Source organism: Petaurus breviceps, unplaced genomic scaffold, assembly GCF_028583685.1.
Source record: "Petaurus breviceps papuanus isolate PSGF00001 unplaced genomic scaffold, PetGlider_PUasm1.0 156, whole genome shotgun sequence".
NCBI lineage: Eukaryota > Metazoa > Chordata > Mammalia > Diprotodontia > Petauridae > Petaurus > Petaurus breviceps.
In genome coordinates, this window is record NW_027185720.1 from 12,929,516 (window position 1) to 12,951,103 (window position 21,588).

Genomic DNA, 21,588 nt, shown 5'->3' on the forward strand with positions numbered 1-21,588 from the left:
CTGTTTGACCTTGAGTGAATCCTTTAACGTCTTTTGACCTGTTTCCTCATCTGTAAAATGAGGGAAGAAAGGAAGGAAAGAAGCATTTATTAAATACCCATTGTGTTCTAGGCACTGAGTTAAGTGCTTTACAAACATTATCTGGTGTGGTTCTCACAACTCCAGCAGATAAAATACTATTATTTCTTGCCATTTTCCAGTTGGGTAAACTGAGGCAGACAGCAGTTAAATGAACTGCCTGGGGTCGTGTAGTTGGTGTCTGAGGTCAGATTTGAATCAAAGTTTTCTCATCACTGGGCTGCCCAGCTGCCCCATAAAGGGGTCTACGCTTCATGCCTTCCAAGGCTCTTTGAACCCAAGAATCTGTCTGCCAAGCCAACGTTCATTTGAAGCCTGCTTCCACTGCCTGGGAGAAGCCTGGCTATTCATGGGAATGCTCAGAGGTGGGAAAAATGACAGAGTTCGTGGTGAGCTTGCCTCTCACCCTCGAGTTCCCCCATTTGGTTTCTTCCAACCCCCAGAGAGTCATGAAATGAGTGACCAGTCCAAAGAAGAACGAGGCCCAGATAAGTGCTGAGAAAAACATACCTTGGTTTTTAATCAGCCTGAGACAATACCAAAAGTCTCTGTGGTTTGGGGTTACATCTCCTGTGACCCTGGGTGCTGCTGCACATGTAGGTCACCCCAAGCACCAGTGAATGTGCATCCCCAACCCTGACAACTCCCGCCCACAAAAGCACCAGGTCCGGGGGCCCCGTGCAGGCCAGGACGAATTAGCACCAATGAGCTGGGGGCCAATTCTTGAGAACAAGGTTTAGGCACCATGGAGGGAATGGGGAGGGAGGGAAGGGAGGTCTCAACTCTGCCTCCCTCAGCCTGGATGTTCTCTTGTTTCCTGTGGGGGACGCTCCCCCAAGGCTCCCTGGGACAGCTCACTTCTGCCTGGAGACAGGGTAAGTCAAATCCCAAGGTCCCTGGGCACCAAAGAACATGAAATATGTAGAGACATAGTAGGACATCCTTGAACCCTATTTCTAAGGTCTCCCCACCTCAGCCCAAATGCCTCTCTTAGAATCATAGATATTTTGGAGCTGAGGTTTATCTGGTCCCATTCTGTTTTTCTTTCCTCTTGGGGGTCAGGAGGGGTTACACATCCCTTCCCCTTGTTCTTCTCCCCTTTCCAGATACCCCAGACCTGCTGGGGGGAGGGGCAAATCCTCAGGCCTCCTTTACTCTCCCTCTTCCTTGCTCAGTCCTGTCCAGTCCTAACTGGGAAGCACCAATATAAGTGGAAGACAAGACTCAGCTGTGTTTCCTTAGCACCACAGGAAAGAGGGAGTTGGAAAACAGGGAGATTCACATTGCTGGCAGCAGCCTGCCCTGAGGAGCGGCAGGGCAAAGGGCCTTGGGGTCCCTGGGAGGAAAGAGAGAAAATTGGGGCTCTTGTCTGTCTGTCCCTGTCTTGGGAGAACAGAGGAACAGGCCATTCCAAGGCGTGAGGGCTGGAGCAAAGGACCTGCCCTCAGAAGAGTGTGAGGATGCCCGGAGGTCACCAAGGCTGGAATCCCAGCTGGGGGCTGGGATTATCAAGGCCTGCTCAGTGGAGGCTGGTAGGAGGGGGAAGGAAGCCACCAGAGAGTGGACTGCTGAGGGCAGCTTCCTAGGAGCTGGCTTTGGCTGTGAGATCTTGTCCAACTCTCCTCTATCCACAGACAGGTCGTCCCCTGCCTCTGGTCTTTTGGTGTCTGTGCTTTGGATGCAGTGAAGTGGGGGTGGGGGTGGAAGAGGGCAGGGGGGAGATTGAGGAAAGGGTAGGGGTGGTAGATGGGGAAGCCATGGTGGTTGGTTGGAGGAAAAAGAGAAGATTCACCCAGAGGGCAGGGACTAGAATAAGGACCAAACCCAGAGGAAGATGTAGCCACAGTTCTGTTCAGGGAGGGGAGTGAAGGGGAGACAGCGAGGAAGATGGGAGCCTAGTAGGAAGACAGCCCCCTCAGGGCAGGAAGTATTGCTTTGTGTATCCCCAGAGCACCGTTTCTGGCGCTTAATAAATTCATAGTGAATGAATGAATGAGATCACGGAGGACTGTGGAGAAGAGGAGGGAGAATTGGAAGAAGGGGGAGAAGGAAAAGGGGAGAGAGAAGGATCATGAAGAGAAAGCAGAAGATGAAGGAAAAAAGAAAAGAGAGATAGGAAGAGATGGGGAAGACAAAAGAGGAGGAGAAAGTATAGAAGGGAGAGGAGGAGATGGAGGAGACTGGAGATGGAAAGGGCCTGGGAGAGCCTTCAGTCACTTTACAGGTGAGTAAACTGAGGCCCAGGGAGGGAAGATGATTTCCTCAAGTAGACTTAGAGGAGGGCCTGGGAGAGCCCAGGGGTCTTCATTCCCCCTTCCATGGCATCCTTGAAGAGGTGGGGAGGGAGAGTAAAGATTGGGGAGACGCTGGAGGGGGCAGGGCGGGAAGGGGAGGGGGTCACTCATCCCCTGGCTTGATGAGGTGGCCGCTGAAGGTGATGTAGGTGTCCACCTCATCGCTATAGATGGCATTCTCTCGCTGGTGCTTAAAGAGGCGCACCCAGGCCCGGTCACCGGAGGCCATCCTCAGCAGGACGCTTTGACTTTGCATGATGCTACGGTCACTGGGCTGCGCGTACAGGATGACGGTGGGCTCCTCGTTGCGCATCAGGTGCAGGTAGGTCTCCTTAAAGTTCCAGGTGTGGACATTGAGGCTGAAGTAGTAGATGCCGGCGACGGGGGCCGTGAAGTGGCCGGAGAACATGTCGAATCGACCGTCCAGGTTCACGAAGACTGTGTCAAAGAGCAAGGGCTGGTAGTCCTCAGTGCTGTGCAGGGCCTTCTTGCGCCCCACAGAGAAGGCCGAGTACTGTGCCTGGCACGGCTCCCCTGGGCTGCCTGCCTGGCCTTTGGCCCCCTTGGGGCCCTGAGGGCCTCGGTCCCCGCGGAAGCCTTCCTTACCCATCTTCCCTGGCATCCCAAGGGGACCCCGGTCTCCCTTATCTCCTGCAAAGTAAAGCACATCAGAGTGAGTGCCTATTATCAGGATGGTAGCCAAGGGCTAGTCCTCCCCCTCCGTGGGCCATTTCAGTCACCCCAGAAGCCATTCCCTCCAAGAAAATATACCCATCTGTCTAGCTGCTTCTGCTGAAAATGCGCACTCCAAATGATACCCTTCCTTCATCACAATACCCAAAGTCCCACCATTAGAATCTAAAGTGACCTTAGAGAGAATCTTATCTTTACCCTTCATCTTACACATAGCAGGAGATGGTTCATTGATTTAGAGATGGGAGGACTTTTAGAGGCTACTTCATCCAACTTGTTCATTTTAGAAACAAGGTCCAGTGACTTGGTCAAGGTCCCACAGCTATCAGATAACTTCTTGTCTTACTGAGAGGAGTCAGGCTGGTCTCCCCTTTCCTGACCTGACTAATCAGGAGAGGACCTAGATGCTGATGTAACAGAGTAGACATTTCCTAATGCCACAGGTCCAAAGCACATGCCCAGAGGACATGGAGGAGTTTCCAGGGAAAAAGAGCCAAGAGAAAGAAGGATAAGATGATGGCAGTGGGCAGAGGCAGAGGCTGCCCAGTTAGCAATGAGGAGGAGCCAGGGGTCTGGTGAGGTGGTCCAGAATGCTTCAGAACTCCAGGGCCAAGAACGGAAGAACATGAAGCTGACTGGAGCGAGGAAGCAAGCCAAGGGCCCAAAGGTAAGCAGAGAAACATGGAGGATATTTGGTTCAATTATCTGGGCAGCCCAGTGGATAGGGCATTGGTCTTGGAGTTAGGAGGACCTGAGTTCAAATCCTGCTGTGTGACCCTGGCTAGGTCACTAACATCTCTCAGCCTCAGTTTCTCCATCTGTAAAAGGAAATAATAATAGTCCCTATCTCACAAGATGATTATGAGGATAAGTGAAATGATATTGCCTTAAGAGTTGGCTATTTTTATAGTAATCTATAATAAAAGACTCAACCTAGCAATGATTTGAAGCTTTGTTTCCATGGACTTTTTCACAAAAAGTGGGGCTAGACATGACACCACCTGAAGGTGGGCTATAACCTCTGCTTTGCTAAAGAGGCCAGGAAAATGTATTGGGTTGGGAGTTAGAGGGTTCAGGTTCAATCCTTGGTCTGCTACTCACCACCAGTGCGACCATGAACAAGTGACTTCCCTTCTTTTGGCCTCAGTTTCCTTATCTGTAAAATGAGCTGATCAAACTAGATAAACATTGAGCTTTAAACCTCTTATCGTGTGATACTGGTTCCTTCCCTGTTCTTTGTTTTTTTAAATTAAATTTTATTGTTTTAACTGAACAACAATCAATTTCTTCTCATCATTTACCTTGTTCTTTACTGCACTTTTATTAATTGGTTCAATACCCATACTTTGTTATCTTGATGCTTTCAAGGGAAATAAATGCACTAGGGGAGAGTTAGAAGCTTCCCAGAGTGTTCCCAGGACCTCATCCTTAAGAAGGGGATGGAACCATTATTTAAATCATTGAGAAGCCTGCAAAGATTGAACTTGACACACATGGGTTTCAAACTCTGACTGAGTCAAATGTTAAGGAAGATTTTTTTTCCCCCTCGGGGAAGGGGAGGGGATTGCTAATTTAGCTGCTCTAACATTCTCAGAGCAGTCAGCATGCACCAGTGCTGAGCTAGTCAGAGGTGCCCTCTGCAAGCACCAAGGCAGAGGCATTCTCCTGAACATTAGGGGATGGGGGTGGGAGCACTGTGACTGCCCAACTTTGAGAAGGATCGATGCTCAAACATGTGTCAAGAACCTTTGCTGTGTGTGTGTGTGTGTGTGTGTGTGTGTGTGTGTGTGTGTTTGCGTGTTTTGGACGAAGGTGGGTTGGAGACAGACCATAACAAGGGTACCTTATAAGGATTTTGCATACTGCTGCAGATTCATGGGTGGGGACAGAAGGTCCTGGGGCAGGCATCCAAGAAAGGACACTGGAGTAACGGCATTGACTAGGCTGCTTAAGAATCTTCCCAGATCCCAAGAGAGAGAGAGAGAGCCCAGAAAAAGAGGCATTTGGAAGTTAGTGCCTAAACCCTCAACTCCTGGCCAGGTCTTTAGACAAGCTCATGGACTATGGGGTGGTCTGGTAATCGGGCAATATAGCCAGAGAGAGCCTACCATGGACGATGATCATTCTTTGGGGCAGCAGGTGTCTATTTGCTTGGACAGAAAGTCTGGCTAGAACATGTGTAATGGGAATGCAAATTTGGAAGATCTTCCCTGCCCCTAGGCTAAAGTGCACCAGAAGCCTGGGGAGGGAGGCTTGTTTTTCAGTAGATACTTTTTGATTGGCCAGTGGGTCAATAAGGTTGTTACATTCTCTGAGCCAGGAGAAGGCTATATAAGCCCTGATGTGTAGCTTTGTTTTGGGGACTCACTTTGAGAAGTGTTCTGTGATTTGATCTGAATTCTGGGAAGCCGTTGTTGAGAGTCCCCTGGCTTTGAAAAACCCAGATGTGGAAACCCAGATGTTGACTGGGTATGGATGTAATGGCTGGACAGTTTGAAAAGCTGTCTACTTGATCTGTTTCTGTCTTGATAATTCTGCCTGTATGCTTTGAAGTTCGGGGTGCTGACCTTTTTCCCCTGAACAAGGTAAACGATATATGTCTGACTGATTAAAGTAAGCTTGTTAACCCATTTTGAGTTGCTTTCCTTTATCAAAGTAGATCCAAGAACCTGTATGGGCGGCAAACCCTGAGGATGCTTGGGGTGCTTGCTGCTACAACATGATACGGCTTCAAGGCAGGGACTGATGCAGAGCATAGGAAGGGATTACCAGAGAGACCTGTCCTTGGCACCGAGCCACTCCCTAAGGACTCCAGTCTCAGAAGGGCTGTAGTCACTGTTTGGGCACCATTGTTGTTCTGAGACTGGAGAAGGGTCTTCCTAACAACCTCCCAGGAGGAAGCATGATGCCAATGTTGGAGAAACTTGTACCAAGAATTATAATCCAAGTGGCCACATGAGGCTGATCCAAATGAACAGGAGGACCAGATGTTATAACCATCCCTGCCCTATCATCTGAAATGATGTGATTGATCAGAAAGAGAGAGGCAGAACCCATCGGTAAACTGAGGCCCAGGGCAGCGTTGCCCAGGTAGTGAGCAGAAGACCTAGTCTTCAAACCCAGGACTGCAGACTTTATGCCTTGAGCTCTTTCTACTGAATATGTTCCTTTACCCAGAAACTTCTGCTAGATTGAGAAAAAGCACATTCTCAATAATACAATAAGCAGTGCTCTATAAGCATATTCTCAATAATTTTTAAAAAGCATTTTCACAGCAATTCAACAACATTATCTTGGGATCCAAAAGGACCTGGATTCAAACTCTTCCACTTTTAAGATTAGTATGACTGAGCAGTGTGTAGTGTATCCCCTTATTTTCCTTAGACTCAGTTTTGTAACCTAAAAAATCGGGGGTGTGGCTAGACTATATCTGGGGCCCATGAGCTTGTTGAAACTGTTTTTAATCATTATATTCCAAAACAATTGGTTTCTTTCGCAATTCCAGGTATTTTATTTTTTTCATTTAAAAAGTGTGGATCTGGGGCGGCCAGGTGGCTCAGCGAGTAAGAGCACCGGCTCCAGTGTCGGGATGACCTGGGATCGAATCCGGGCTCAGACACTCAGCACCACACCCAGAAATAACTGGCCGTGTAACCTTGAGCAAGTTACTTAACCCCGATTGCTTTAAAAATAAATAAATTAATTAATTAAAAATGTGGATCTGAGGAGGGGAATGTAGGCTTCAGCAGCCTGTCTGTCAGAGGAGGGATGCTGTTGCCATTCTCTAAGGTTTTCTCCTAACTTTGTCTTATGGTAGAGGCCCCTACACAGTGTCCTGGGAGAGGTGACATCTTGAGCCCTTATCAGCACTGGACAGGAGTCATGGATGTGCCGGGTCTGTGTGTAGTGTGAAGGTGGGAGGGTATAGAAAGGACCAGTGATTTGAACTTGGGGGAGGATATATTTGGAGTGGGTAAAGGACTAGAAGTATGACCTGCTGGCCCTTGAATGTCCACTGAGTGGCTTGGTATTGGGAAAATACTCTGGGAAGCTTGTCCCATTGAAGGGGAAGGTTTGAAGAAGTGGGGCAAAGATTTGCTTTTTTCATGTCTAAAATAAAGGGGGTAGGATTAGATGGTTTCTAAAATTCCTTCTAGCTCGAAATCCTATTATCCTATGACCTGATAGTCCCAATAGGCTGGGCTTAAACTATTGGACAGTTACTCTTACCAAGTAGCTGGAAATACACATTAGCACTCTGGGAAACCTGCCCAGAATATTGATGGATCATATGTGTCCCAGAGGGGAACTCTGGAACAATATGGTATTGTATAACCACGAAATGGAGTCTGTTGAATCACTGGAAGTCTACCCCTAGAAAGGACCCCATTCTCCCAGCCCCACCTGCTCCCCCCACCTAGGCTCCCACTAGAGGACAGAGCCGGGTACCAGCATGTTAGACACTCACCCTTCAGGATGGTAATGTTGATGTAGGGTCTCACCTCGGGCAGCACATAGGGGACAGCAGACGGACTGGCCCCTGAAGGGTCTAGGGACTCTGATCCTTGGCAGCATCGCCGGCAGCCCCCTGGGACTGGGGACGGGGTCTCAGGTGCAGGCTCCTCTGTGGGCACCCCAAGCACCAAGAGTGGGATGAGGAGGGCAGCCCATCGGGGAGTCAGGGAGGCTGTTGCCATGGCGACCTAAATGCGAGCAGGGCCAAAGGCCCAAGGGAAGGAAAGGGGGATGGGCTTGTCATCTGAGATAGAAAGCGACCCTGGTGATAATCTGACTCCTAACACTGGAACTGTCCAAATGGTAAATGGGCCCCATTCCTGGAGGTTTCCAGGCAAATAAACTACCACTCTCCAGAGACGTTGTGGGAAAGATGCCTGATCAGGGCAGGGGTAAACTAGATAGCCTCCACAAGTCTACTCCCCAATTCTAAGTCAAAGAAGAATTGTTTAATGATAAATACATCAATCAGCCCTTGTCTACGGCGACCTTGACTCAGTCCAGAGATCCTGCCAAGTACTGGGCACAGGACTACCTAATCAGCAGAAGAGGCAGCTGTCTGAATGCCAGTATTTAAGGGTCCCTCTTGATCCCCCCATAACAGCATCTCCACTGGCCTTGTCTTAGTTCCGGATCCCCACTCCTAGCCATTAAAATGACTTCTTTTTGTGGAAGGCTCCAGGAATTTCTGCAAACTTGGCTATCACAAAGCCCAGCTTTATGGGTAAGAAGGAAACAAAATGATCAAGGTCACCATCATCTCCTCTGGAGCCCAGGGCCAAGGCTAGTTTTACAGATGAGAGGAGGCATGGCCAGGACCAGACCATCTGTAAGGGCCCCTTGGCTCCAGATCCTCTGTAGGACTGCAGCTTGGGCCAGAGGGGCCATTCAGGGTCAAAGTGACTGAGCAGAGAACCTAACCGTTGAGAGACAATTTTATTTTCAAGGTTCCTCCCCACCCCCATCTTTTTCCAATTTAAAACGATTTGGGCCATTTCCATAGGAATCTCCCGGAGACCACAAGCCTCAGACTCAGAGAATTTTTTAAAAAACGCTCCTTGGTTGTCAGAACTGGGAAGGAAATCCCACTGTAGCCTACAACAGAGCCCCTGATATTCTCCTCCAAGTGAGAGGCCAAGGACAGGACACATCCACCCTTTTCCTCTGGGATTGGTCCTCTGCTTCCCAGCTCCAGATCCTCTTATCTCCCCATTGGTCCCCAGAGTCCCAGCTGGGAGCTGAGCTGGGAGGAAAACATTCTGCAGACATAGGGAAGCAGGAGTCAATGTCAGTCAGTGGCTGTCTGAGAGGTCTGTGATGCTGATGCTACCTTGTAGGACTGGCCTAAGGGAGAGGGGCCCTGGGGGAGGCTGACTTTGGTGGGGGGGTAATCATCCTCTCGATACCTGGAAAAGCCCCCTCCTCCCTTCTCTGCCTTTGTAAGCTGAGTCACCCACCCCTTGGGGATGAGGGAGGCCAAGGTGCCCTTGGACCAGAAATGTCAGGGGTAGAATGTCTGGCTTCCTTCTCCCCCACCCCAAACAAAAGAATTATCTGTGTTCAAAGAAGCCAACCTCTCCCGCTCCCCCCCCCCCCATCAGGGTTCTTCTGCAGCTGGAGCTGCTGATGATTCAGACCTGGCCAGGGCATGAGGGGAGAAGGGAGGGGAGTCATTCAGATGGTCAGGGGGCACTGGCAGGGGAGATTGCTCATGGGCCAGGTTTCTCCCCTCTGGGCAGAGGAGGAAGAAAGGGGAGGAGGGAGAATCACTGAATGTCAAGTAGAAAGAGACTTCAGAGATCATCTTAGTCCAACGCCTTCGATTAACGATGAGGAAACTGATGCCTAGAAAGGGGTCGATTTGTCCAAGGTCACACAAATAGCAGTGGTGGAACTGGGATTCGAATCCAGGTCTTTTGACTGCAGTGGACAATCAGCAAAGGAGGAAGAGGAGGAAGAGGGAGTGGAGGGTAGGAGGGAGAGCTTGCAAGAAGGGACCTCTCCTCCAGTGGGAAGTCAGCCAGAGAGGGGGAGGGCCGAGCCCCTCCCTCCACACTTTGCTCTCCAGGGGAGGGGGCTCCCCACCTTCCCCCACCCCGCTCGTGACTCACCAAGAAGGCCAAGCTGAGCGGCTTAGTCAGGCCCAGGGCTGCTGGTTGCCTCTGGCTCCCTGGCCCATCGCTGTAATGACTCTCTGCTGGCACCAGGACCCAGCCAAGGCGGGTGGGAGGGGGCCGAGCTGGGTCCCAGGTTTCCCCTCCTCCTCGCTCCCTCCCTCTTGATCCCTCCCCCCTTCCTCCCAGCCCTGCTCTGGTTTGGCTCAGATAAAATGAGGGTTATATTTCCGAGTTTTAACTCTTCACTGACTTGTGGGCCTCAGCCTTGGGAACAGGGATGTGGGTGGGAAAATTCCAGTGGGCAGCCCCATCCCCCTGCACAAGCCACGTCAGCAGTCCCTGCCCCCTCCCATCCCAGCACCCCCCCTCCAGGCCAGGATCGGGGCGGGATGGGGCGGGGGTGCTGAGAAACTGTGTCCCACACACCAATCACTGTGCCTGAAGTTCCACCATTAGAAACAGGCTTCCTTCCGGTCCAGAAGGTTTTGCAGTCCTCAAAAGGCCCCTGGGAGCAAATGAAGTTTCTTAGGAATCAGTTAGAAGGGGAGGAAGTTGACTAGGATTGGAGGTACCAGGGATGGAAAGGGGAAGTCAGCCTTTTCAACTACACGGTCTGCAGGGGGCTATGAAAAGGAAGGGGGCTGGGAGAGGGGTTCCTCTCTCCCCCACCCCCACCTCAGGGGCCAGGCCTCCTGCCAGCCTTAGGAGGAAGGGGCAGGCGACAAGGCTCTCTAGAATGCCCATCTATGGACAGGGATCTGAATGGGCGGCCAGGGGCTGAACAAGGGAGGTTTAGGGCTGACCCTGGGAATAAGATGAAGGGCTCAGCTGGGGGAGGGCCCCAGAGCTGTCCTGGAGCTGTTTCCATGCTAGGTAACGGGGTAAGAGACATTCCTGGGCAGGGAGAAAGGAACAGGCAGATAAGGGTTAAAGACATATAAGGGGGGATTTGGAACCTAATTCTGTTTCTAACATTATTCTGGGTGGTGGCGGAGGGGCGGGGGTGGGCAGTGGGGAGTCAGAAAGCCAGAGACTCTTTGTGAGTTGCCCCATCTCTAGGGAACTGGGTACAGGACTGTCCCTTTTGGGGGAGGGGCCTAGGACACAAGACTGGCCTTCAGGAAAGGCCAAAGCCCTAGCCTTCCCCAAGGTCTTCCTAGAAGGGAATGATCCCAGGGAGGGCCTGGGGCTAAGGTGGGTCAGGAGGAGAAGGGAAGAAGCCACATCTGGGCCCTCCCAGGCCTGCCTGTGCATCTAGGGCTCCACATTGGGGGAAGACCCCTGTACCTCCTTCCTTGCACTCCTTAGCAGAACAGGCCATGAAGGCAACAATATTCATCTGAGAATCATCAGGCCTGGATTTTCTGCAGCCCAGATATTGCTAACAATTCCTTCTATGACCTACAGTCAAGCAATGGCATGGCCTTCTGTCTCAGTTTCCCCACTTGTCAGATGTTTAGTAGAAGCTTAGGCCCTTGGGGCAGCTAGGTGGCACAGTGAATAGAACACCAGTCCCAGAGTCAGGAGGACCTGAGTTCAAATTGGACACAGACCCTTGACACACTGACTGTGCCACCTTGTGCAAATCACTTAACCCCAATTGCCTTGCCTTCCCCCCTCAAAAAAAAAAAAAAAGGAAGAAGCTTAGGCCCTGAAAGATGAAAGATTCAGGAGGGGAAAGGATGCTGGATTTGCTACTTGAATGACCTTTCATGAGTTATGACTGCTCTGGCCTCAGTTTCCGCTCCTGTAAAACAGGGGAGGTAGGCTAGAAATTCAGGATTCTTAACAAGTTATGTCCTGGACCCTGTTTTCAGTGTGATCAAGTCTATATGTAGGATTATTTAAGAAATCAGTTATACTGAGTTATCAAAATTAAAAAAATAAACAAGTTTGTGGAACCCCAAGTTAGGAACCCCTGGAGAGATTTTCTGAGATTACCTTCTAGCGCTAAAGTCTTATTCATCTGTGAGCATCAATTAAGCACTTACTGTATACCAGGCTCTGTGTTAAGCATCAGGAATACAAAGGCCAGTTGTTTATACTCTAAGGCAGGAAATTATATGCAAATTACTATGAATATACAAAAGCAACTGCCCAGTGATCCTTCTCTACCAATTGCTCCCTAGACCCCCGAGCCATGCTAAGGTCTCTTGATGAGGAAAGCTCCCCTGGAATGGGCATGGGAAAGACTGTGGGATGGGAGCCACCATTAGCCCCTTGCCTACTCAGCCTTTCTGAGTACCCAGAGGCAGTGTTCCAGGATAGGGATGGAGATGGAGAGAAGGATGGGGATGGCAATAGGGATGGGGGTGGGGAGGGCAGAGAGGGGGTAGAGAGGGAGACAGCTCCTCCCCCTCCATACACACTACCCCCAAAAGGCTGAGTCAGCAGTCCTGGAGCCCAGGGAGGAGAAATGGGGATTTTGAAATCCCCAGGGGCCTAGCTGTCTAGGTCAGGAGCCTGTGGTCACCAGGCTCTCCTGGAAACTCTTGTGTAAAGTCTGGGAAAATATGCAGGAAGAGGAGGAGCCGAGGAAAACATAGGAGAAGGGCTCAGCAGGGGAGAGAAAGGGACCTGAGAGGAGAGGGCACAGGACAAAGAATCACGCCAAAGGACCTTAGAGAAGAAGGCAAGAAAGATGATTTCTATGTCCTTTTCTGAGTCTTCAGGATGCTTGGAGAGCTCTCCTGCTCCCTCCCCCGGCCCCAAGCCTTCTCTTCTCCAATCTGAACATCCTCATTCTCTTCACATCATCTGGTTGCCCTTCTCCAGACAAATCTCCAGCACTGTCCAAAGCTGAAACAGAAGGTAATGAGTTCCCTGTCCTTGGGAGTCTTTGAACTAAGCTGGAGACATTAAAGAGGGGCTATCGATCAACTTTAAGGCCCCTTCTGACTCTGAGAAGTCACAACATCACCTAGCCCAAGTCTCACATTTCACAGAGGAAGATCTTGAGCCCCAGAGACATCCAGTGACTTTTCCAAGGTCACCCAGCTTATAAGAGACAGAGGTGGGATTCGTTCCTATAACAGCAAACAAGCATTTCTGTCTTCCCCTAGACCATCATTGTACAGATGCAGGAATGAGACCCCAAGACGTCAGATGTTTTGCCCAGAGTCACACAGAGTTTAAAATGAAATCTAAGATTCCAATGAGATTCTTCAGTCCCAAAGTCAGTGTTGTCCCCTCCCTACTGAGAGCAGAAGCCCTAGGTGGGAAAGGGGGAGGGAGGGAGCCAAGTGACCTTAGGTCCCCATCTGGAAAATGGGGGCAAGCATTCCTTACTCCCCCCTAAATTCTACTATATCACAAGACAATTGCCAAGACTAATTAGAGAGGCCAGGGTTGGAGACAGATCACCAACTGAAGGAATTTAGTTCAACTCAGCAATTAGGTAGCTCCTCTGGGTAATAGGAAGGCTATTGAAATCAGAGGATGTGGGTGCAAATCTGACCTCTCCTGTTTGCTATCTGTGTGACCTTTCGCTTCTCTGGGTCTCAGTTTCCCTTTCTGTAAAATGACAGTTAAACTAGGTGGCTCCTAAGGTGACTTCTCATTTATCATTACTTACTAATTCATGATCCTATGCCTCTCAGTAGACCTCTTCTATAATATGAGGGGGGAGGACTGGATGTCCTCCAAGGTCTCAGTCTGGGATTTTATGATTCCTCTCTTCCCTGAGCTCCGGCTCCATTGAGGGATCCATCAGTAGAGGTATTAGAGAATTATGGCTTTAATTCCCATCAGAGACACTGACAAGTCATGAGGATAACACCAAATTACCTTCCCACCCCCAACCCTATCTTAATTTCCTATTCTGTAAAACCAAGATGTTAGACTAGATGGCCCCTGAAGTGTCTTCTAGCTCTTATATCTAGGATTCTCTAAATAAATGCAAGGTTGTTTGAGCCGAGAGAGAGCTCTGATACCTTGGACAGGAGAGTATCAGGGAAGGCTTCATGGAAGAGGTGGTGCCTGGGCTGGAATGAAGGTAGACTCTGAGAGGCAGAGCTGAATTGGGAGGGCATTCGAAGCCCAGAAGGAGGGATAGAATGCTGAGTTACAGTTCAGGAAACAGTCTGAATTGGCGGGAACAGGCAGAGCACAAAGAATAGTGACTGGAATCATTAGCAATCTCATTTCTAGGCTTCAGCCACCTCATTTCCCCTACTGGGAGTCAGGATTTGCAGCTAGAAGGAAACACAGAGATCATTTGGCTCATTTTACCAAGGAGGAAACTGAGGCCTGAAGCAGGGAAGTGACCTGCCCAAAGTCATACAGGTTCTAATTAGCAAAGCCCAGTTCTCATGCCTCTCTAAGGCCTTTGCCACCAATTCAACGTTCCTTCCACAGTAGGGCCCCTCCCCCACTGCATCGCAGACTCCCTCCTCTACCCTCCCCCACTAGCTCCCCAATCCTAGGGTGAGGGACTGGCCTCCCCCGAGCTCTTTGACCTCAGTTACTCATCTTAGCGCTAGGGAAGGCAAAGGAGGTTGAAGAAGGAGGGAGGGAGGGAGACTGATTGAAACCAGCTGGGACCAGGAGCTCTTATGTAATGCTGGTCTGTGCCTGGACTGACTGGGGGAGGGCCAGCCCTGCTCTGACTATGGCTGCAGCAACAAAGCACCCCCTCCCTGGCCTGCTTCCCCTCTCTCTGCCTCATCTCTCCTCAGGCTTGCCTGGCCTTTGGCTGAGCCATCATCGCCCAGAGCTTCCGATGTCCCTAACAAACAATCCATTGTCCTGCCTAGTGGGCTGGGGTGAATTCTGTCTCTCTACCCTAAACTCTCAGCCAACTCAGGTTCAGGGTCTGGGGAGGGAAGTGCTGCTTCAGGGGATGGAGAAACCCTGTTTGGCTTGGGTAGGGAAGGTCAGGTACAGGGCAGGACATCAACTAGTGGACATTGGGGGGTGGGGTCCCCTTGTTATCTGCATAAAGCTTCAATTTTTTCATCCCCTCCTTTCCCCTTCTGTTTGTCTGTTTCTCTGTGTCTGTCTGTCTGTCTGTCTGACATACACACACACACACACACACACACACACACTGGAAGAAAGGGAGATAGCAAAGTCCCTAAGAGTGAGGGTTTCAGCATGGGGGAGCGGGGAGAAGGGGACAATAACCGGAGATTCTTGACTAACAAGAGTGCATCTCCTCACCTCACCTCCCCTTGCCCCCTCCTCACAAGGTTGTCTAAGCTCAGCGTCAAAGCATCATAGACTCAGAACGCTTTACAAGCCATGAAAAGGAAGCATAAAGAGGGTTGGAGACTTCCCCCAAACCACCCGGCACCAGGGGCAAGAATCCAAGGGAGGCCCTCTCACTGCAAACCATACAATTACACCCTTAACAGAAGGAACTTCAGGCACCAGTCCTTCATGTGGATAAAAGGGGAAATTAGGCCCAGAGAAGTGACTTTTCCAAGGTCTCAAGACCGTGGCAGAGCGCCGGGGCTAGAAGCTAGGTTCTGCCCACATTCCTAGAGTGTGGCCTCCTGTCCCAAGCCCTAAGGGTGCGGAAGGACCTCGTAAGCGCAGGACGCCCTGGGCAGGCTCTGGCCGGTCCAAGACCATGCCACACCCACCCTGTTCCCTTCCTCACCCGTCTCCGAGGCACGTGCGCCCCGAGCCTCGGGCAGAAGGGTGGGCTCGTGCCCTCGAAGTCCCTGAGGACACAGCCCGAAGCTCTGGTGGGGAGGGGTCCGGCCCCCTCCCCCAGCTCCCGGCCACCTGCGCCTACGGCGGTGGGCTCTGCATCTCCAGCCCGCTGCAGCGCTGAACCAAGCGGACCTGGAAGATGGATGGAGAGGGTGGGGGAGGGAGGGGGAGCCCGGGTGCGGGACCTATGCGGCTCAACAGTGACCCCTGCCGGCCAATCTCCGTGCCAGCAACCCCGAGCCCAGCCCGGCTACAGCCCGGGGATGGAGCGCAGGATGTCCAGTGCCACGCCCTCCCCACTCCCACTGCCCCCGCTCGCAATCCTCCCAAAGGGACATCATGGACACCCGCGACCCATCTTGGATGGCACTTTGAGATCCCAAAGCGCGTGACTGTGGCTAGGCAAATCGTGCATTATCCTTGGGAAACTGAGGCTTCGAGACAACGTGCCCAGCGCCCCAACAGCAAGTAAGCCCGGTGGCCGAGACTTCTGCTGTTTCAGTCCTATTGGATCCTGCTGACCCCAGCTGGGGTTTTCGCGGCAGAGACACTGCGGTGCTTTGCGTTTCCTTCTCCAGTTCATTTTACGATGAGGAAGCTAAGGCAAACAGGGTGAAGTGACTTGCCCAGGGTCACACAGCCACTGAGTGTCTGGGGCCAGATCTGAACTCAGGCGTTCCTGTTTCCAGGAAATGTCAGATCTGGGAGGGGTCTTAGAACAGGGAGTGTCAGAGTTGAGAAAAGCCTTAGAACCTTAGAACAGGGATTAGAACAGAGGATATGAGAGCTGGGAGGGGCCTTAGAGCCCTTCCAATCTACCCTCTCTCATCTCACAACTGAGGTAAGAATGAGCTGTCCAAAGTCCCATGAAGGGCTCGTGGCTGAGCCATTCCTCGGAGCCAGGGCTCCCAGCCCAGTGCCCTGTTCACTAGGCTACACGTCAGAGCGTGTCTTTGTATGTGCATGTATCAGGCATGTTAATGCTGGCAGGGATTTTGATTTGGGCTCATGTGTTCATGGATGTTTGTTTAGATCACATGTGAGATATGAATCAGGTACTTGTGTGAGGTTTGCATGTGTGTGCGTGTGGATAAAATCCAGGCTCTGTACTGACTTGGGGAATGCCTCTGTGTGCCAGTGTAATATAATACCAAGGAAGGCAACTTCCCAAGGTTCAGAATACCAGCATAGGTGCTCTCCATTTTATTCAGTGACCAACCAAGAACAGAGAAGATCAAGACATGACATCATTCCAAATACAGCATTTACTAAGTGTGATTAAATAATCTCCAAGGACTACCCCACCCCAGGACCTTCCAATCATTCAATCAATTACAAAGTCCCTGGTCTAAATACTACTCCACCCCTAGGCTGTACCTTCATTTAGTCCACCACAAAGCCCCTCTTCTCAAATGGAGATTAGTTTCCAAACATAAGTAAACTACATTCACTTGTTCAACCATAGAACACAATAAGGTCAAAAGTTCCCCACCCCTGGATCACAATTGAATCTACCCCAGAGTTACATCAAGTTTAAGCACAGCACTTAATACCCAAATGAAGGTCTTTTCTTCATCTTGACAAGAGGCAAGTTCTCAGCAATCTTAGTTCCTGGGGAGACAAGGCTTAGCAAGGCCACAAGATACATTGCCAGTCTCTTCATGAATTCATCCTCTGTCTGTAGAACAGTCCTAGAACCCCTGAAAACATTAGCAAAACCCTCTCCCAGGATTTCTGTAAACATACAACAAGAAAATCCTTCTTCAAGGCTTCTGAACCAACAGAAAGGTTCCCAGACCCCTGCAACAACAGCACTGTCCTTCACCAGTGGACAGTATTCACTCTGTCTGCAGGACAGTCTCCAGACCCCTGCAACAACAGCACTGTCCTTCACCAGTGGACAGTATTCACTCTCTGTCTGCAGGACAGTCTCAGTGCTTCTTAACCAAAAGCCAGGTTCCAGGACTTCTTCAACAAAAAGACTGTCTTTCACCTGTGGACAAATCTGGCAAAACAACATCAAAACAGACATACAAAGTACCAGCAAAACAGCCATGTCTCCTCAGTCCTTGGCAGCTCAGGGGGCAGGTCTCAAAAGTCCAGGGCAATTCAAAGTAGCCCTCAGCAATCCTTCTCAGTCTCTCTCTGCCTCCATGAGGTGCTGCTTCCAAAAAAGTTCTTCTGCCTCTCTCTTGACTCTCCAAATTTACATCACCAGCTCCTCCCAGTTCAGGACTTTCTTTTTACATCAACAAGTCCATCCCACAGGTGGGATTAACAAGCTCTGGGTTTTAACACAATCAATTTGAAAACCAAGCCAATACAGGGGAATCTTTAAATGCCATTACTATCATAGCCAGGCATCTGTATCAGCTAGAACCTTTGGCCCCTGGAGCCTGAGGAGACCTCGCTGTGTGTGTGTGTCTGTATGTCTGTGTGTCTGTGTGTGCCTGTATGTCTCTGTGGGTATGTATGTCTGTGTGTGTCAGTATGTCTGTGTCCATGTGTGCATGTCTGTGTGTGTTCATGTGTGACCCTACAAACATGTGGGAATGTGGCTTGTGAGACTGGCAGCAGTGTCTGTGTGTGCTGTGGGGGTGTGTGTTTGTGCTTCCAGTTGACCCTGTGTACTCTGTCAGAAGGCCCAGGTGACATGATGTTTGCTCAGTGTTCTGTGGGGGAGGCAGAGGCCAGCAGGTTTCTGAGAATAAATATTTACATATTTTCTGCTCATTAAAGCTGAAAGGGTGGGTGGAGCTGGGAGTCCTTCTCCCCAAACAGTCCAAAGGCCTAACAAATCTATCCCCTTCTCTGATTCTCTGAGCACTTGCCTCCGGCTTGGGAGTGACCAGCCTCAGGAAGCCCACCTGGGAGCCAGGAGAGCCCTAGACCTCCCAGAGTGAAGCTGGGGCTGGGTCGAGGGAGGGCTGGAGATGGGTGGGCTGGATGAGCATTGGGAGGGATAGGGGCCTCTGAACTCTGCTGCTGAGCACAAGGGAGAACCTTCCCTTCTCGGGGCTTATCTGTGGAATGAAGGGGTTGGAAACGGTGGTCTCTAAGGTGCCTCAGATCTAACATTCAGCACCCCAAACTCCATCCCAGCTCTGACATTCCCTGTTCTCAGGCCCTTCCTAGCTCTGACAGCCCATGTTTTAATGTTCTTCCCAGTTCTGCTATTCCTGCTGAAAGATCACTCTCAAATCTGACATTCTCTGCTCCTGTGGGAGGCCATGAGCACTGAACTCCTGCCTGAAGGAAATGGATTTTTCTATTCCTGGGAAAGCAGAGAGAGATAAGGGCACCATCCCCATGGCCGCTGCACCAGAGCTTGTAGTCTCCTCACGTACGGCCCTGGGCTGGTGTCTGGCACGGGGCCTGGATGCTTCCAGAAACCCCTGCAGTCTGCACTGCCTCCTCCTTCCAGGCTGCAGATGCTGGGGAGGGGTCCAGGAGCAAACACACATGTGTGAGTGTGTACGCCTGTGTGAACGCATGTGTGTGTGCAGGCACCCACAGAGCTCTGTGCAAGTGTCTGAGGGGATGTGTCTGTCCATTTGTACTGATGGCACATGTTCCTGGGAACATTTGCATTTGTGGGATGGGGGTAAGGTGAACCATTGGTGTGGGGTGGCAGGAAGGGGGGGACAGCATGCTTTACACTCTAGACATCAAAGGGAATACAACCACACACACACACACACACACACACACACACGTCTGCACAAGTCCACAGTCCTTCCTAAGTCATAAATATGTGAGTTCTCTGGATGCTCATGACCGACAAATGTAGTAATAAGCAAGGTACCTAACAGCTTCCAAATGATAAAATGTCAGCATTGGGAGAAGCCTTAGAACAGGGAAGGTCAAGGCTGGGAGGGGCCTTAGAACAGGGGGTGTCAGGGCTGGGAGGGGCCTTAGAACAAGGGATGTCAGAGCAGGGAGGGTCCTTAAGAACAGGGGATTCAGGCCTGGGAGGGGCCTGAGAACAAGGCATAGCAGAGCTTAAATAATCAGGATAATTATCTTCTCCTCAGTGCTTAAAAGCCAGAGATGCTTTCCTCACAATGGTCCTGTGAGGCTTGCAGTGAAAGTCATAGGATGCCTATTACACAGATCAGAAAACAGAGTCTAAAGAGGTGTGAGGCCTTTCCCAGGGGTACTCAGTGAGCAAGTTACAGGTCCTAGACTTGGAGTTCATGTTCCTCCTGACTTCAAGAACATAGACTGGGAGACATTTCAGGGAAGGGGGTGAAACCTTAGAGATAATTTTGTCTCCATTTACAGGAAGGGAAACTGAGGATAAGAGAGGAGGTCAGGAAGCAGCCTGATATGATGCCATATGCTATGAGATGACATGATGTGTTATGATACGATATGATACAGGATATGATATGGCCCTGGAGTTGGATTCAGGGAGACCTGAGTTCAAATGCAGCCTCAGAAAGTAGCTGTGTGACCATGGGTGGGTCACTTCACCGCTGCCCGCCTGTTTCCTCATCGATAAAACAGGTATAATAACAGCACCTATCTTCCAGGATTGTTGTGAAGATTAAATGGGAAAAAATTTGTAAAGTGCCTGGCACAGAGTAGGTATTTTATAAATGCTAATTCCTTATAAAATTATTAGGATAGAAATACACATATTAAACAAAGCACGTTATTTAAAGTTACACAAAGTGTTCATATCTATGTATCCTATAAATTCATACATGTGACATGTAATTATATTTTAAATGAGAAATAATATTAAAATATAATCGTGTGTGTAATTATATGGCATGCATAATTAATATGCATACGCATGTATATATCAACAAAGATATATGTCCATCTGGAATAAATGTAACGTGAATAAGGGAAAATAAATAACAAGTGCATAAATATAAATGCTTGCCCCGTGAGCCGGGAAGCCCAAAGCCCAATGTGGGCCTTCTCTCAAGGAGCTCGTTTTCTACTGCAGGAAACCACACGTAGGCATATAAGTATGTTAAAAATAAACACGTAGAGGATAATATGCTACAAATCACAGGGTAGATGTTTGTTGGTCAGTTTTTGAGTTTTATCCAACTTTTTGTGACCCCATTGGGGATTTTCTTGGTGAAGATACTGCAAGGGTTTGCCATTTCCTTTTCCAACTCATTTTATAGATGAGGAAACTGAAGCAAACAGGGTTAAGTGACTTGCCTAGGGTCACACAGCTAGTAAGTGTCTGAAGCCAGATTTGAACTGGGGGAGATCAGTCTTCCTGACTCCAGGCTTCCTGACTCCAGGCCCAGGGCTCTGTGCACTGTGCCATCAAGTAACTCCAGGGTAAATATACTACAGGACAAATGTACTACTTCCAGGATACACATAGGGTCATCCAGGATGCAGATGTACGTACTGACAAGAAGGACAGCTTTGAAAGTTACAAGACGATCTCATATACTGAAAAATAAAAGCCACCGGGGCCCAAGAGAGAGTTTCCCTTACAGGGAGTGTCTTCCTTTTCTCTATATTACATATATGGCAAAGCCTGTCTTGCATGGTGTTTATGAAACGTGCAATTTATTTTAAAGAGAGAATTTTGGAATCAGAGAGCTGGACCTGAGTTGGAAGAGATGATCTATCCGGGTGGCCCTCAGGACAGACAGCCTGACCCTTCCAAGCATCCCAAGCTGCTTCCTAACACAAGGGCCCCTCTTTAGGATGACCCTGGTCTCCAAGCAGGGCTCTCAGGCTGACACATCCAAACGCCCTGATCTCTGCACAATCACCCTTGCCAGCAACCCAAAGGCAAGGGAAGAAGCACGGGGGTGTAAGTGGGCTTCAGCAAGGACACCACAAGTGACATCATCAGACTTATCAAGGATACCTGGGAGAAAGACAAGGACCAATAACATGGCAAACACAACAGATGGACCATCCAGCTGCTGCTGGTGGCCTCAGGAAGAGCAGGAACGGTAGCCCTTTTCTTTGCATGGAGAACGTGTGAAGTGAATGAGGACAGGAGTCGGGCAGGACCAGAAGACACAGGGAGGTTGTCATCTGCCCCTGTATCGTATTGACTTGTCTCAGGACCACAGATCCAGAACTAGAAGGGCCTTGAGCCCTCTAGTCCAACTCCTTTGGTTTTACAGATGGGGAAACTGAGGCTCAGAGACTGCAAGAGGTCATGCAGTCAAGAAAATAGCAAAGCCAGAATCTGGACTCAAGTCCTTTGACTTTAAATCCAATGTTCTTTCCTCTGTCCT

General features: G+C 50.0%; 1 protein-coding gene across 1 annotated transcript; it reads right to left on the reverse strand.

Annotated features, from left to right (window-relative positions):
- Positions 1–571: 571 nt before the first annotated feature.
- C1QTNF6 (C1q and TNF related 6) lies at positions 572–9,849 on the reverse strand. Its single transcript, XM_069082086.1, has 3 exons — positions 9,692–9,849; positions 7,534–7,768; positions 572–3,023 (listed from the first exon to the last, which is right to left on the reverse strand). The coding sequence occupies exons 2-3, from the start codon at positions 7,760–7,762 to the stop codon at positions 2,476–2,478; spliced, it is 777 nt and encodes a 258-aa protein (XP_068938187.1). The 5' UTR covers positions 7,763–7,768; positions 9,692–9,849; the 3' UTR covers positions 572–2,475.
- Between the last annotated feature and the right edge of the window lie 11,739 nt (positions 9,850–21,588).